Source organism: Ascaphus truei, chromosome 1 (assembly GCF_040206685.1).
Source record: "Ascaphus truei isolate aAscTru1 chromosome 1, aAscTru1.hap1, whole genome shotgun sequence".
Lineage (NCBI taxonomy): Eukaryota > Metazoa > Chordata > Amphibia > Anura > Ascaphidae > Ascaphus > Ascaphus truei.
In genome coordinates, this window is record NC_134483.1 from 69,838,344 (window position 1) to 69,852,943 (window position 14,600).

The 14,600-nt window shown below is 42.3% G+C and overlaps 1 protein-coding gene across 1 annotated transcript in view; it reads left to right on the top strand.

The window, feature by feature from the left end:
* MTREX (Mtr4 exosome RNA helicase) overlaps positions 1-14,600 on the top strand; it is a 75,977-nt gene that overhangs the window by 34,179 nt on the left and 27,198 nt on the right. The window contains exons 16-18 of the mRNA XM_075589158.1: positions 7,677-7,827; positions 9,319-9,491; positions 11,060-11,128. Of these exons, the coding sequence (XP_075445273.1) occupies positions 7,677-7,827; positions 9,319-9,491; positions 11,060-11,128 (393 nt within the window). The remainder of the gene's footprint in view (positions 1-7,676; positions 7,828-9,318; positions 9,492-11,059; positions 11,129-14,600) is intronic.

The window sequence follows — 14,600 nt, forward strand, 5'->3', positions numbered from 1 at the left end:
GCAGAAGGGGGGCAGGGACCGGAGCAGAAGGGGGGCAGGGACCGGAGCAGAAGGGAGACAGCGATCGGGGCATCACCCTCTCCCCCCCCCTCCTATACACACACACAAAACACACAAAACACACACAACACCTTCTGTCTGGCAATGGCGGCTCTGTAGGGAACCGGCTGCAGCCCCATTGGATGGGAGCGGTCACGTGACCGCTCCTCCGCTTCCCCGAGCACCAAATTTCAGTTTGGCGCTCGGGGAAGAGTCTCTCCTCCTCGGCGCGCATCAGCGCGCATGAGCAGGGAGAAACTATAGCCGCGCTGATAGATGCAGGGGCGTTCTGCATCTGTTCTGCATCTGTTCAGCGCGGCTCAGCACGCCTCAGCACGCCTGAGTGCTCTATGGCCCGGGCCTAAGAGTATTATTTGATTCTCTTCACCTGGCAGCCAGAATGATGGCGTTCTCGGCAGCCTGGAGAGTTCCCCAGCTCAAACACTGAGGCTGTTTTTGTGTGTAAAAATTATGCACTTGCAACTATTGTTGCCCTTCCCTCAATATCCAACTAGCACCCTCACTTTCCATCGTAAATATACCTCTTTATTGAAGCATATGAGTAGTTCTGTGGCTGATACTTTCTACCTCGTACATCGACCATGGCCCCTTGCAGACGCACTTACCTGAACACCTTCCTACTGTGTCTGTACGTTCTTCTTACCAATTAGATTATGAGCTCTTCGGGGCAGGGACTCTTTTCCTAAATGTCACTCTTATATCGGAAGCACTTCTTCCCATCATGTATTTTGTTACTTAAATGATTGTCACGTGTATTACAGTACTTCTGTGAAGCGCTATGTGCATTAATGGCACTATATAAATACATACTGTACATACATACATACATAGTGACGTGGCAAAACTTGCTGTATAATTTCCCCTTTTTCTAATTCCGTGCTTTAATGACACTGCTCTCATATGCCCTCCCCGTGTCTCCCCAGAGGTAAAAGATGCATTTTTTTTGTGCTGTGTAAACTATAGAAGACTGCATGCTCTATTATGTATAGTTATGATATTCGATTATAATATTAGTCAGCCATTTATGCACCATAAAGTTATTTTGTGGTGCTTGTGTGACTTGTGATGCTCATGATCCATAAAACATTCTTAAATGGAGTATGTAATTTTAATGGACCCATTCAAGTTACCCAGTGTTAAGAGTTTTCCATTATAACATGTGGAAGAGGCCAACATCATGAGTTAAGAATAACTATTCCTCTCCTTCACATTGTTGGACAAGCCGTAGTGCATTTGGCTTATGTTCTATAATAACATTTGATCTGCTGCATTTACAAGTTATTGGAGGATTCCTTATATACTTTGATAATAAGATTGAATGGTCCCTTGCTACTCGCCTCTGGACGCACCCTTCCTTCACTGAGTATTTTTCATTTTTTATTTACCACGTACTTCAGCCATCCTTTTTTTTCCCCTTTGCTTTGCCATGTGCTGCTCTCCTGACAGGGAAGTGAGAATTTTGTCTCAGTACTTGTTTTGGTCATTTTTGTATTTTTTTTGGCAAAACATTACGTTTTGAGCAGCACTACAAACCTGCCAAGTTTCAGCAGGTTGCATTCTTATGAGTCACTAAAACTCGAGGTTTAAAATTGTACTCTCAGTTCCTAATATATGCTAAAACGCAACAACATAATACCTTCTCACCTCATAATCCAGTAATCTTCATCTTTTGCTTAAATGTGTCCACCTTATGACCTCCAACACGTTCAGGAACCAGCTTCCAAAATACTTATTTTCTTTGAGAAGATGGCATCAGAAAACAGACCACAGCAGGAATGTTGTTTTACAAGTATGGTATTTGTTTGTGTCGTGGCTATGTAATGGAGCCAATGTAGCATTACACAAGATATGGAGGCATAACTAAATTTACAGTGCTGCATTTTCCTAAAATGAAGATTTAAGGAAAGAAAATCAAATTATCCCTGAAGCTACGGACTCTGCATATAAATTTATGGTGGATCTTGTGTCAAGTACTTGATTTTCTTAGGGATAATTAGGCTTCTCTGTTACATTTCCTAGAGTTCCAAGCTTTTTTTCCCCGTTGTCGTATTTGAAATTGGAAGCCTAGCGAAGCCTTCTCGGGACATACATTTTCATGTTCAACTGCGGCGCTGCCCAAACTTTTTCAGCTGCGGCCCCCTTCCTGGAAGCCGTACCGTTCGCGCCCCTCCCTCGAAGGCACGGCTTCAAATGACGTTGCGCGGTCACGTGACCATGCCGCATCATTTGACGCTGCGCTGCCATGGCGACGCGTCGCAGAAGACCTGGCTGCCAGTAGGTGAGGTTAGAGGCCTCACGCCTCCCCTGGCATTAAATTAAATGCCTGGGGGAAGAGCGCGGGGCCTCTGTAACAGTCCGAGCCCCCCCCTGCAAATTCTCCCGCCCCCCAATTTGTGCAACGCTGTTCAACTGCACCCAGTGGTGGGAATAAATTGGGGCATGTGATTGCTAGGACAAAGACTGTGTTGCCTCTGGCGACCGAAAGAATTATCGGGATCAGTGGTGTGATCTTCCATCCAAATGCTAAGGCTGTGTTTACAGTGGGGGCGCACGAGTGAGCGGATGGCGCACGACTGAGCGGATGGCGCGCGCCTGTCGCTAGAGTGATTTCTACTCCTTGGGTTTGCGCAACGGGGAGGCGTGGTCGTGACATCACGTGAGCGGATGGCCCTCCATTGGTTAATCAGCACACGTGACCCAGCCGTCGCTCAGCAAAGACAAACATTTTAGTCTTCTCCAGAATCGCACGCTCGCTACATCGCTCGCACGCTCTATGGGCGGCCTAATAGGCGAGGGTTGTTGTTTGCGCTGCCACTATAAACGTGGCCTAATATTTGAAGTGTTGCTGATTAGGTTTACTGTGAACATTTCTAATGTTATGACTGTAACACACAGTATCCTGGGGCATCACTTTTACAGGTGTGGTCCTACCTCTGTACTACAGTGATGCTGCTGTTACAGCCTTCCAAACATGCTTAATGCTTAAGGGAGCAACACGAAGAAGCCTTTTGCAAACCATGAGCCATTGTTAACCCACCACAGCCAGGCGAGATTTTAGGAATAATAGATGTTTATTGCCAAGCGTACATCGTTGGATAATTTGCCCTTGCCTTACCTGTGATGTGTAATTGGCTGGTTATCCCTAATACATGGCCTGGCTGGGGTGCCCATAGGAAAGCTTTGGAAAACCCTTCCATAAACCATTGTGAATTGAAGACTGATAATGTTTCGCTCTGCCTTTTACCTAATTCTTAGTGTTTCATAATGCGAGATGCTCAGTCATTTTGCACATGTTAACTAGAAAGCACAATGACCGATATTACAGAGTATGCAAAATGTGCTGCAATTGTTTTTCCAATTATGGGCTGATACCGAACCGAAGTAGAAGAAAAGCATTATTCATTGATATTGTGTTCCCTAATAGGTTACACTGTCAACATAGACAAAAACAGGTTGCTTATGCCTGCTGTTTGTATTACACAGGCCAACCATACAGATTTCTATAGGGACAGGTATTGTATACAAACCTGGTATAACCAGGAATTACAAGTGTGTGTGTGTGTGTGTGTGTGTGTGTGTGTGTGTGTGTGTGTGTGTGTGTGTGTGTGTGTGTGTGTGTGTGTGTGTGTGTGTGTGTTTTTCTCCTTTGTTTTTATGTGGCAATTTAAACTAGGCGTCGCATACTGTAGCAATGTGTGTGTGGGGGGGGGGAAGGGGAGTTTAATATAAATACAATTTATTTATTTCACTTACTGTACATGGCCAGTGACTATGCATCAATTCAAAAGTAGAAAATAATGTCTCCTTAATTTGGAAAACACAAGAATTTCTGGTAAAGAAATCCTTCTTTCTATTAAGCATTAGCCAGGAATAATACCTTGCTTTGCTGCTTCCTCTCTAATGGAAAAGAACACTGCAGATGCCAAGCGGTGGGAGATATTTGTGCAGCGACAGCATGTGGCTATCACGCGGGTTCTTTCTGCAGTGCTGCTGACTGCCAGAGTTCTGCTAAACAACGAAAAGCTTGTACCTTATCTATCAATTCATTTTCTTTAAAGAACTCCAACTGGTTGCTAGCAAATTTGTCAGCAGAGGTTAATTTGTTTTTGTCTACACCGCTGAAATTGCTCCATATTGTGTTGCTTTTCTTTGGTGTGTCATTTTGATGATGATTGCCTACTTACGGATAGATATGTATGTATTTACGTACATAAGTCCTACTTGGTACGTAGTCGAACAATTCCTAAAACGTTTCAGGGAAGCCTAAAGGACCTTCCTGTGTACAGCTAGGAAGAATCGGAAAGTGGACATGTTAGAAATGTTCAAATGCATCATAGGTTTTAGTATGGTGTATGAGAGAAGCATAGATCAGAGAGAGAGAGACCTGCAGTTTAAGGGATATGTGAAAGTACTTCACATGGTGGGTGGCAGCTAATACAGTAATAAGGATTTAAAGTCTACTCTGGATAAGCATAAATAAGGCTATCTTCAAAGTGAAATGGATGTGTCTTTCTGCTAATGGTCTTACTTGTGGAAAGAAATAGATGAGTGAATTTTAAGTAATTCTTTCCTTTATTTTGATGTGCGCATTTGAAGTATGTTTGGAAATGTATAATTTATTTCTATGGAAAGTGTGGAATTGAGCATTCTCACGGGAAATTGCTATAGTAACTTATACATGAACCCATCATGCACCCATGTAATGACTTATAATTGCACTGACCGCTTGTTTTAAATGTACCAGGAGTTGTGTGGCCTACGGTTGTTTAATGTATAAAGAGTTACATGAATGTAGCATATTATATATTCATGTTTGTAAAATGGATCCAAAATGCAAGCAGCCATACTTCATTTACTATTATTTTCCTCCTCCCCCTTTAATTTTTATTTTTGTTTGACGTTGCATTACCCATTTTATTTATTTATTTCCCCCCACAGGGGTGACCAACTAAAACTGCATAGCAATGTTCTACAGCAATGGTTTCCAACTTCTTTTTTTGGTTAATGAACTCTTATCATTTTATATAGTCAGATCAAATGCATTGTAAGGAACCCCAACCCTCTCTAAGGCCTGGGACATAGTGTAGTGAAGAGCGCTGGGCAGCGCTGACGTTCATGCTCTCCTGCTCAAGCAGGATTCGTGTCCCTGCATGAGCGTCAGCGAGCGCGCTTGTGTGCCGGGTGGCAGCCGGGCTGGAGGCGGGGCTAGGGCGCCACGGCGCCGACGTCACGGACTGCCATTGGCTTCTGGCAGTCACGTGACCGGCCCTGCGCTTCCCTGAGCGGCAAAATTTAAATTTGCCTTTCTCCTGCATTTCCACACGCCTGAGGAAGCGCCGTCTAAAGCCGCGCTGGTGGAGATAATGTTTCCCCTCAGCGCGGCTCAGCACATCTTTTTGACCATGTCCGAGGCCTAATAGCGCGCCTGAGATCAGATGCATTGTAAATGCTTCTCTATTTGATACCATTTTCAAATGACCTGAAAATTGCAGGGAACTCATTAGGGATTCTCAGGGCACCAAAGAGCTCATACTGTTCTACAGGCTACATGGCAGTGAAAGAGTTCACGCTGCATTGCAGAGGTCATCTCATTGTAGTTCTGAATCTGTGAGACTTAAAGGTGCTTTCCGAGTTGAAAACCTTTTTAACATGGGTAGGATGCAAAGGGTCTCCAGGGTTGAACCGCATTACTTTTAGTTCCGAAGACCCTCTGGTTTCTATTGGTCTGCCAGGCGGATAGGATTTTAAACCTCTGTTTTCAGAATTCATGGGTTAATGGATGGGCTGCTGGAGTTGTAGTAAATATTTAATGTAACATAAATGACTAGGGATTAGATTGTATAAAAGAAGTAGTTCTGATGGTTAAAACCAGCTATGTTGTTTTAGATTCATTTCTATCATCCTGCTCTTTATTTATTTTTCTGTCCCTATTTTCATACTTGGACTAAAAGAATCACTTGATTCATGACATCCTATGTGTATGCAAAGTGCTCTAATTTCCTTTACCACAAGTGTCATTTAATCTGAATTGCGTGCATGTGCATTGAGGATATCCTGAAATCCTACCATTTTAGTAGTACACGATCTGTATAATTTTTCCAAGTGTTTGTCCTGGGTCAGCTTCAAGCATTTAAAAAACAGATTTATTTCATTTAAGACAGTCTTCATTTGCCAAAATAAACAAAAGGAGAATTGAACCAAATTTGAAATAGACTGGGAATTTAAACAGTCCATCAGTGGAATGGCTCATAAGTGCACTAGAAGATTGCTAACTAATACTGATGTAGTCACGCGGTTTCTAAGTGAGGAAGAATCTAGGTTTTGTACATTGTGGCCAAATCTAAGTAACGTAGGTTTCAAGTTCGTCTCATTTCAGACACACACACATTTGCGGAATATATCCTAATCACCATTTATTAACAAACATTGAATAGTAATTACAATGTTACCATAGACATTAATTGTAAAATAACCAGTGATTTTATCCCCCTATATCCAAAGAACTTGGACCTTTTTCTCTGCCTTACATAGTACAAAATCCATGCACAGGAGTGGCCAACTCCAGTCCTAAAGTGCCACCCAACAGGTCAGTTTTTCAGGATATTCCTGCTTCTGAACAGATGGACCATATCCTTCACTGAGACATTGATTGAGCCACCTGTGCTGAAGCTGGAATATCCTTACAACCTGACCTCTCTGTGGCCCTTGAGGCCTGGAGTTGGCCACCGCTGCCCATGTAGAACCAAAGATGGTTGTCCTGTTATATTTTGAAATAATGACCTTTTAAATGTAGGTGACACTTTTATCTGAGCCCAGTTTTCCTCCAGTGGGTTGTGACTGAAAACTAATGGGGCATACAAATTGTTACATTGTTAAAGATGTATTCCCATGCAAGTTTAAACGAAGCACTCAGCCATACAACACTGCCTTTTTACAATCTATCTTAAAAAATACAAATGCATGTTATATAGTGTCCTAATGAAATGCACAAGGTGTTTAGGTGTAAGAGTCCCTTAAATATTTGACATAAATATTTCTCTAAAATTAGAAAACTACTGAAAAATGTCATAATAAAGTATGTGTCTAGTGTGAAACAGGAAAAGTAGCGCTAATTTGTAAATGAGAAATAACAGTATGCCGGACTGCAGGTTTGTGAATGGTGGACTTTTCTAAGGAGAAATAAGTACATGTTCTACGTTGCATCCGTCTGCCTGCTTTCCTTTTCCCCCTACAATTAATGTGTAAGCAAGTGTCAGGTTTCTCATCTCGGCAAGGATTCGAGACCTACTTTAATGGTTGATGTAGTAAAGGAATGTTCCCTGAGGAGCCTCATTTATAAAGGAAGCTTTGCCTTTAAGGAATGTTACGGGGAAGTGAGGAGTTTGACACTTTAGCCCTGATGTTAATAAAGGATTCTAAGCCGTATGATCCCACTGAGCCTACATTGGTTTGGTGGAAACAGGCAAGCACCAATTTCATCGTGAGAGGGATAGATCTGTGTGGGGATTGCCTGGCAGGGATTGCATGCTGCACACGCCACAAAATGACTAATGCCATAGTATCTTCTGTTGTGGGACCATATTGATTTTTCTGTGTTTTTATGCTTGTTTTCTAAGGGCTCACCTGATCCACTGAACAGTGCTTTCCATCTTACTTACAACATGGTGTTGAATCTGCTGCGTGTGGAGGAAATCAACCCTGAGTATATGTTGGAGAAGTCCTTTTACCAGTTCCAGCATTATAGAGCCATTCCAGGAGTAGTTGAACGTAAGTGTTAAATAACCTCCTTGCATGAGATTTTCCCAATAGGTTTTCTATACAGCCGTTTGAAGAACACCCCATGAAACAGTCTTCATCAACGTTTTTCTTTAGAGCGTCGATTACCCAAGTGCTTTGTAGCGTTGATTAATATGGTCAGAAATTGGATAGTGCCCACATGCGTCCCCGAGGAGCGGGTGAGGTGATTTGTTGGAAGCTTTCCTGATGTTGTTAAGCGAGGTTGTTCTAATGCCGGGGCCCTTCTGCGGAGTGTTATTTTTCTACTCCTTGGGGAATTCACAAGGGTCGTGTGCCTGAAATGCTGAGGAATTCTCAGGGGTGTCGGCCATTTATATTCTTACTTTGTGGTTTGTGATTTCTATTATGTAGTGTATATAATTATTGCCTTTTTGTGGGGATAAAAACTCTCTGTATGTAGCAGAGGTGGTAGAGGCAGAGCCTGACAGTCTTACTTGTTCGTCCGTTGCGAGATTACTGTTCATGGTGATTCCCCGGCTTTTCACTGCCTTGGAGGGTGCTGTGGAGTGGTGTAGGATTTGGCTATTTCTCAAGTCCCTTTTGTTTATCAATTTGATTCTGGCGTCCTATGACCGTCTGTTCATGTTTAGCTTTAATTAGTGGTCATCCATCTATGTCTTTATCTGCAATGCCAGCTTCAATAGCAGCTGATGAGATGACGTAGCTGTAATAGTCATGGAGCCTAGAGGCTCTCCACATGTAAGGTGTGTTTCAGATTACAAGTGCCGGCCTCATTTAATCTTGGTTTCTCTGCCTAGGCAAATCTCATGAAGACTACGCTCTCACATTCCCATAATTCTTGCTTAAAATCTTTTATCATGTGGTCCGCTGTGTGTTACAGTTGGCACACTCTTGGGCAATACCTGCGCGTTGGAATATTAGTGACGTACAGCAGACTGAACACTGCTTCTTTCTTCTCAGAGGTGCTCTTCACAAAAAGTGAGCCTTGGTAGTTGAAAAAGCTAAGCTCCAGACCATATTGTTTCAAGGCCACTAACCATTTAGTTTGGGTTAAAAAAAAAAAATCAGTCATCTATTTAGTTGATATATACACAGGCACATGTGTAGTGAATTGATGTGTGTTTGCCAAAAGTCTAAAAGTATGTATATCCAGTTTTTCTTTTTTTTCACTTGGTAATACTGGATTGTATATGTCCTGTCAGGTTTTGGCACTAGTTTTACAGAGCTATAAAAGATATGATAAATTGTAGTAAGTGTTTGAAATGACAGAGAAAGTGGGTGCTTTCATATGTTTTGCAGTGCTGGCATAGTTTGTTAAATTGGGGTTGACCTTTTAATCGTATAAGTATTTTGAGTAGTTCTCTCATTACAGAGCATGGGCAGGGTAATACTGATAATGTGTGACATGGAAGATGGCAAATGTAATACATATTTGTGCGTATCCATGGTGGTGGTGGAACAAGTTAGTGTCAGCTTAAACGCATTTTCCTTGCTTTTCAGAGGTAAATAAATTAGAAGAACAGTACAACGATATACAAATTCCCAATGAAGAAAGTGTTGTGACATACTACAAAATCCGCCAGCAGCTTGCCAAGCTTGGGAAAGAGATTGAAGACTTTATTCACAAGCCCAAGTATTGCCTACCATTTCTGCAGCCAGGCAGGCTAGTTAAGGTACATCCATCCTGAATGTATTTTTTTTTTTATTTGTCCTGCTTTCATATTGTTAACTGATCAGGTTATAAACCATTGCTGGAATAAATATCCGAACGGATCACAACCTACTCGGTCAGCAATATGAATACAACATATATAAAATCCAGAACCTCCTTTCCAGAGAATAAATGTAATGTATAGAGAACAATTTGTAGGGAGAATAGCAACCAGTGGTGTCTCGCTACATATATAGAAAAATGGCACAATCAACATCTCCTATAATGAGATTGGAATTTGTCACATAAATCCAAGGCGGTTTCAGAAAGGGTTAACCGGCATATATTCCTGGGTGCCCATTGCGCATCCTTGTGATCAGCGGAGGTCCATCGGTGCGCAGAATCCGCGGTGATAGGAATCAGTTGGGAAGAAAAGGTGGAGTTGCGGCTCACCACCAACCTCCAGCAAAGGAGAAAACAATGATCAAGAGGGGTCTCCCATAAAAATGTCATTTATCAGGTTACATGTATCCACCAACGAGGTTAAAAACGCACCAACATGTTTTATGCACAATGCGCTTTATCACGGTGTCACCTTGTGCGTTGGTGTTTTTAACCTCTGGTTACATGTGACCTAATAAATAAAAATAAATGATGGGGGGGCTCATTGATAAAAAAAAAAATTCTGTTTTGCTGGAGGTTGGGGGTGCCCCGCAATTCCACTGGTTTTTTTTTTTTCCCCCTATGAACCTTGGCTAAAATGTAATTTGCTCAAGCTTTATTAATTCAAAGCATAGCGTATTATAGTGCGAAACCTGGTGACATTACATTCAACCCCTTTAGTGCCCCAGCATGTGTATTTGTAGCTTGGCAGGTGAAGATAGAGCTATGCGCACAACCGTAGGAGAACTTCTCCACTCCTGACGTTCTGGGGGGGGGGGGAGAATGGGGGGGTTGCTTCCAATCATGGCTTTGGTGTTGAATTGCCCAGGACTTTGTGGTGTCGTTGGCATTCCAGCACTCAAGGGGCCAAGTCCTTCCCAACATACGTAGTAAGTAATGCAGTGAAGGAGCAAAGTTACAGGCATGTTTCCCATTTTCTTTGTCACATCTCACAAATGTTTCTAATACTTTGCTACAAGTAATAGTCCTAAAGTTTTCTGTTCCGGTATCCAATCACAAACTATGTCTCTGGGAGGGGGAGGGGGGATGCGAGAGAAACTATCTGTAAACCATCTTACTATAATCATTACTCCATAGTACATGCAGCTGTTAACAAAATGATCTGTTGATATCCCTTTCCCATTGCGCCAAACCTTGCAGCTGTTACTCGGGCCGTTTCCCAAGCAATGCTGTCATGCTTTTGTCGCTGCCAGTTGGAATTAAATGTTACTGCTTTTCCATTAGTCATTTATTCATTTTGACCGAACGGTCCGTAATAAATTTGCTTTTATTGCCTTGACTCTATCACAAATGATCTCAAGTGTAGTTTTCTTTTCTCAATAAATGTGTGGAAGTATACATATCATTTTTACCCCTAAAATCCATGTGCGCCCAAAATTCAAATAACGTTTCCTCTTCTCTTCGCAGGTGAACAGGGAAGATGAAGATTTTGGATGGGGCGTGGTGGTTAACTTTTCCAAGAAATCAAATGTAAAGGTAATTGACATGTTCAGATGGTGGAAGTGCACCTTTATGTATTACACACTTGTGATACTATGTAACGTGAAACCCTGATGTAGCTCCCAGCTGCGGGTGCTGTAAATGTACAGTATGTAGGTAGTGTGGCCTCACGTCTCTAGTCGGCAATCGGTGGAATCTGCTTTTGAGACATTGAGTGCTCACAGGCCAGAAAGTGTAACTGAGCAAACCCTTGTGGGATTTTTACTTGGATCGTTGTACAAAATAAATGTTTGCTTCCTGATTGTATGCGCAGTCTACATTTAACAATATAGCTGAATGAATTGTAATTACTAGATTGTATTGGCATGGGCTGCATTACAACACGTATAGGGGGAGGAATTCTTGGCACCATCTGTGCTGTAGAAGTCGTGTAGATTTAAATTTAATGTCAACATGCATCATTCTCAAGCATTTGAGAAGGGGTGTATAGTATGTTTGATGCATTATTCTGTTTTTTGGAGCTGAGCTGCCAATGTGTAATAAGTTTGTTGTGGCACTTCGACTGCTTTTTGGGGGCAAATGAAAGTGGATAAGAATGGCACACGGAGACGCACAATGTTATACATAATGTGCACCACGTAGCACTTCTCCAACTCCTACTACTGACTCTGCAAGTCGCCAGCTAGGGGGGAAGACTGTTCAAAATTGGCGCAAGATACATTGTTGCAGAATTTATTTATTTATTTATAAAATATTTTACCAGGAAGTAATAGTAATAGTAATACATTGAGAGCTACCTCTCGTTTTCAAGTATGTCCTGGCTACAGTCCTGGCAGATGGGTGGATTTACCAACAGAGTTCTAGTTGGATTAGATGGTCCTCAGAAAATAATTCCAGGTAGTTTCTGTAATCAAACAAAAACAGACACACCAATTGCGCAGTATAATTAACAAAAAAAAACCCTAACTAAAACGGGAAAACCCCCAACTTACAAGATAATTTCTTGTTGGTTCAGGGGAGAGAATCTGTATTAGGCCACGTCTTCACCTCGATATCCACGGACCCCACGTGGTTGGACGGGATGATTCTCCTTGTGGTGGATGGTGCCCTCACGGATACAGCATGAACCGCAACAGCAATGTGTATGGCCAAGTGACGCCACTCACGAATGCCGTCCGCAACCTGCTTCCAACCAGGCAGGAACGGAGACCCACACAGTCACCCGCGACTCGCCGATTGATGACGTCAGCGGCGCGGGTCACTTCTCCAGCGCCAGATGGGTTCAGCAGTTGGTCGGCACGCACGCACAATACTAAGCTCCTCCTCCATACGCGTTTCGTGACCATGTGTCACTTCCTCAGGTGATGGTGGAGCTTAGTGGATAAGACACTTAAATACAAGTACAATACAAAGACTCGCTCACAAATGGGCGTGTACAGTCTGATTGACAGGGTGCTATAGGAACAAAAAAACAGCTAACAGTATAACGGAACGCTGCTGGGGTCATAAGTGCCCTAAATTACTCTTTAGTCACTAAAAGGCAATAAAATAATACAATAATGGTATTAACCCATTGTAAAATAATAAAAACAATGAAAAATAGACATTCTGAACTTCTAAGGATCTTTCAAAAAAGCTGCCAGATCGAAATCTATATTGAGGCCAAGGGGAGACAGGGTTTTAAGCACGTATATCCAATAACTCTCACGCTTGGATACCATGCCAAGCCTGTCTCCCCCACGCCAATTAGACTTCGGGTTGTCAATGCCCATGCAGGTTAGGCCCTCTGGGTTCTGATTGTGTTTTAATCTGAAATGATTAAAGACACTATGAGTCTCAAGACCCCTTTTAATATTATATATGTGCTCTGCAAATCGCGGCTTAAGTGGTCTCCCAGTTCGGCCTACATACTGCAACCCAAATGGGCATTGAAGTAAATACACACAGAAATCGGTCCTACAGTTGATAAATGTCTCTATGTCGTAGCTGATCCCAGTTACATTGGATTTGAAAGATTTACTTTTAACACTGTGCTTATATCCAACACACTTGGAGCATATATAGTACCCTTTTTAGGTCATTAAGCCAGGTGACATGACGGTCTCGAAGACTGTCAAGAGGACAACTAGGGGACAGCTGGGACTTTAGATTCTTGGCCCGTCTATACACTATTTTGGGCTTGTCTGGAAGGCAATTTTTAAGAATTGGGTCCCTCTGAAGGATACCCCAATGTTTTTTTAAAGACCTGGGATATAACGGGAGCCAGACCACTGTACTGAGTTATAAACATGGGAAATTGATCATGTTCTTTAGGTTTGGATCTTGTTAAATCCTTACAGACAATGGTATTCCTGTCTATTCTATCTACCTCAGAGATGGCAAGATCTACATCACGCCTTTTGTATTCTCGTTCCAAGAATCTGTCCCTAAGGTCATTGACCTGTTGCTTATAAACTGTATCACTGGAACAATTCCGCTTGATTCTCAGGGCTTGGCCCCTGGGAATATTTTGAAGCCACTTAGGATGGTGGTGGCTGGACGCCAATAAATAAGTATTTGCGTCCACTTCTTTATGGTAGGTTTTGGTCTGAATAGTGTTGTTGTCTATATAGAGGGAAAGGTCAAGGAAGTTAATGTTTGATCTATTACTGTATGACTGAAGGTGAACCGCAAGTTCAAATCATTGTTATTGAGACAACAACTACTCTGTTGGTAAATCCACCCATCTGCCAGGACTGTTTTTCAACCAAGGACTGTCATTGGAATATGGTATTGTGGACATTAACTCACTAGCGCCGGGGATACTGCTTTTGTATATGTATTTTGTTTAGTAGATTTGGAACCGTGTATTGTTTGTTGTCTTCTTGGCAGCTGATTTTTGCACTTACACTTGTTTGTTTTTTGTGTATATTATCCATTTTTCACATTATTGTCCGTTGGATCTAGCGCCGATAGAGAGTGTAATTAGTTAGTTAGTTTGTTGTTCATTTTGCCTTAGTGATTGTGTTGCAGGCCCTTCTGGCAATGTTTGTATACAACTTAGCACCTGGAGACTGCCAGTATAAACCATTGGTATACAATGTTCTGCGGCACAAGAACATGGCATGTAACATTACAGCGAGGCACTTGTATTACAATCCTGGCTTCTGGGAAGCGCTTCAGGCATGTAGCAGAAGTAAGCACCAATACTTCCAGATGCACATACCCAGGCTGCGTGAAAAAAAACAGGCAACCCCTTTTTCTTGTTAAAATAGGGCAGAAAGACTAGTTGCTAACGAGAGATGTCCGTGTCTTTAGTGTGGAAAAGTACAAATAAAACCTTTCTGGTTGCTTGTTTTCTGAACTCTTGGGTGGAATGGATCCTGCGCTAGATTAGTGGATAGTCACATTGCAGAAGTGTCTACTGGAATCTGTTCCCCAAAGGACTGCATACATGAACTTACGAGACACCTAATGTATCCATTTAACTGTGTAGCGACACAAATTAACGGTTCTAAGTGGAACGTGG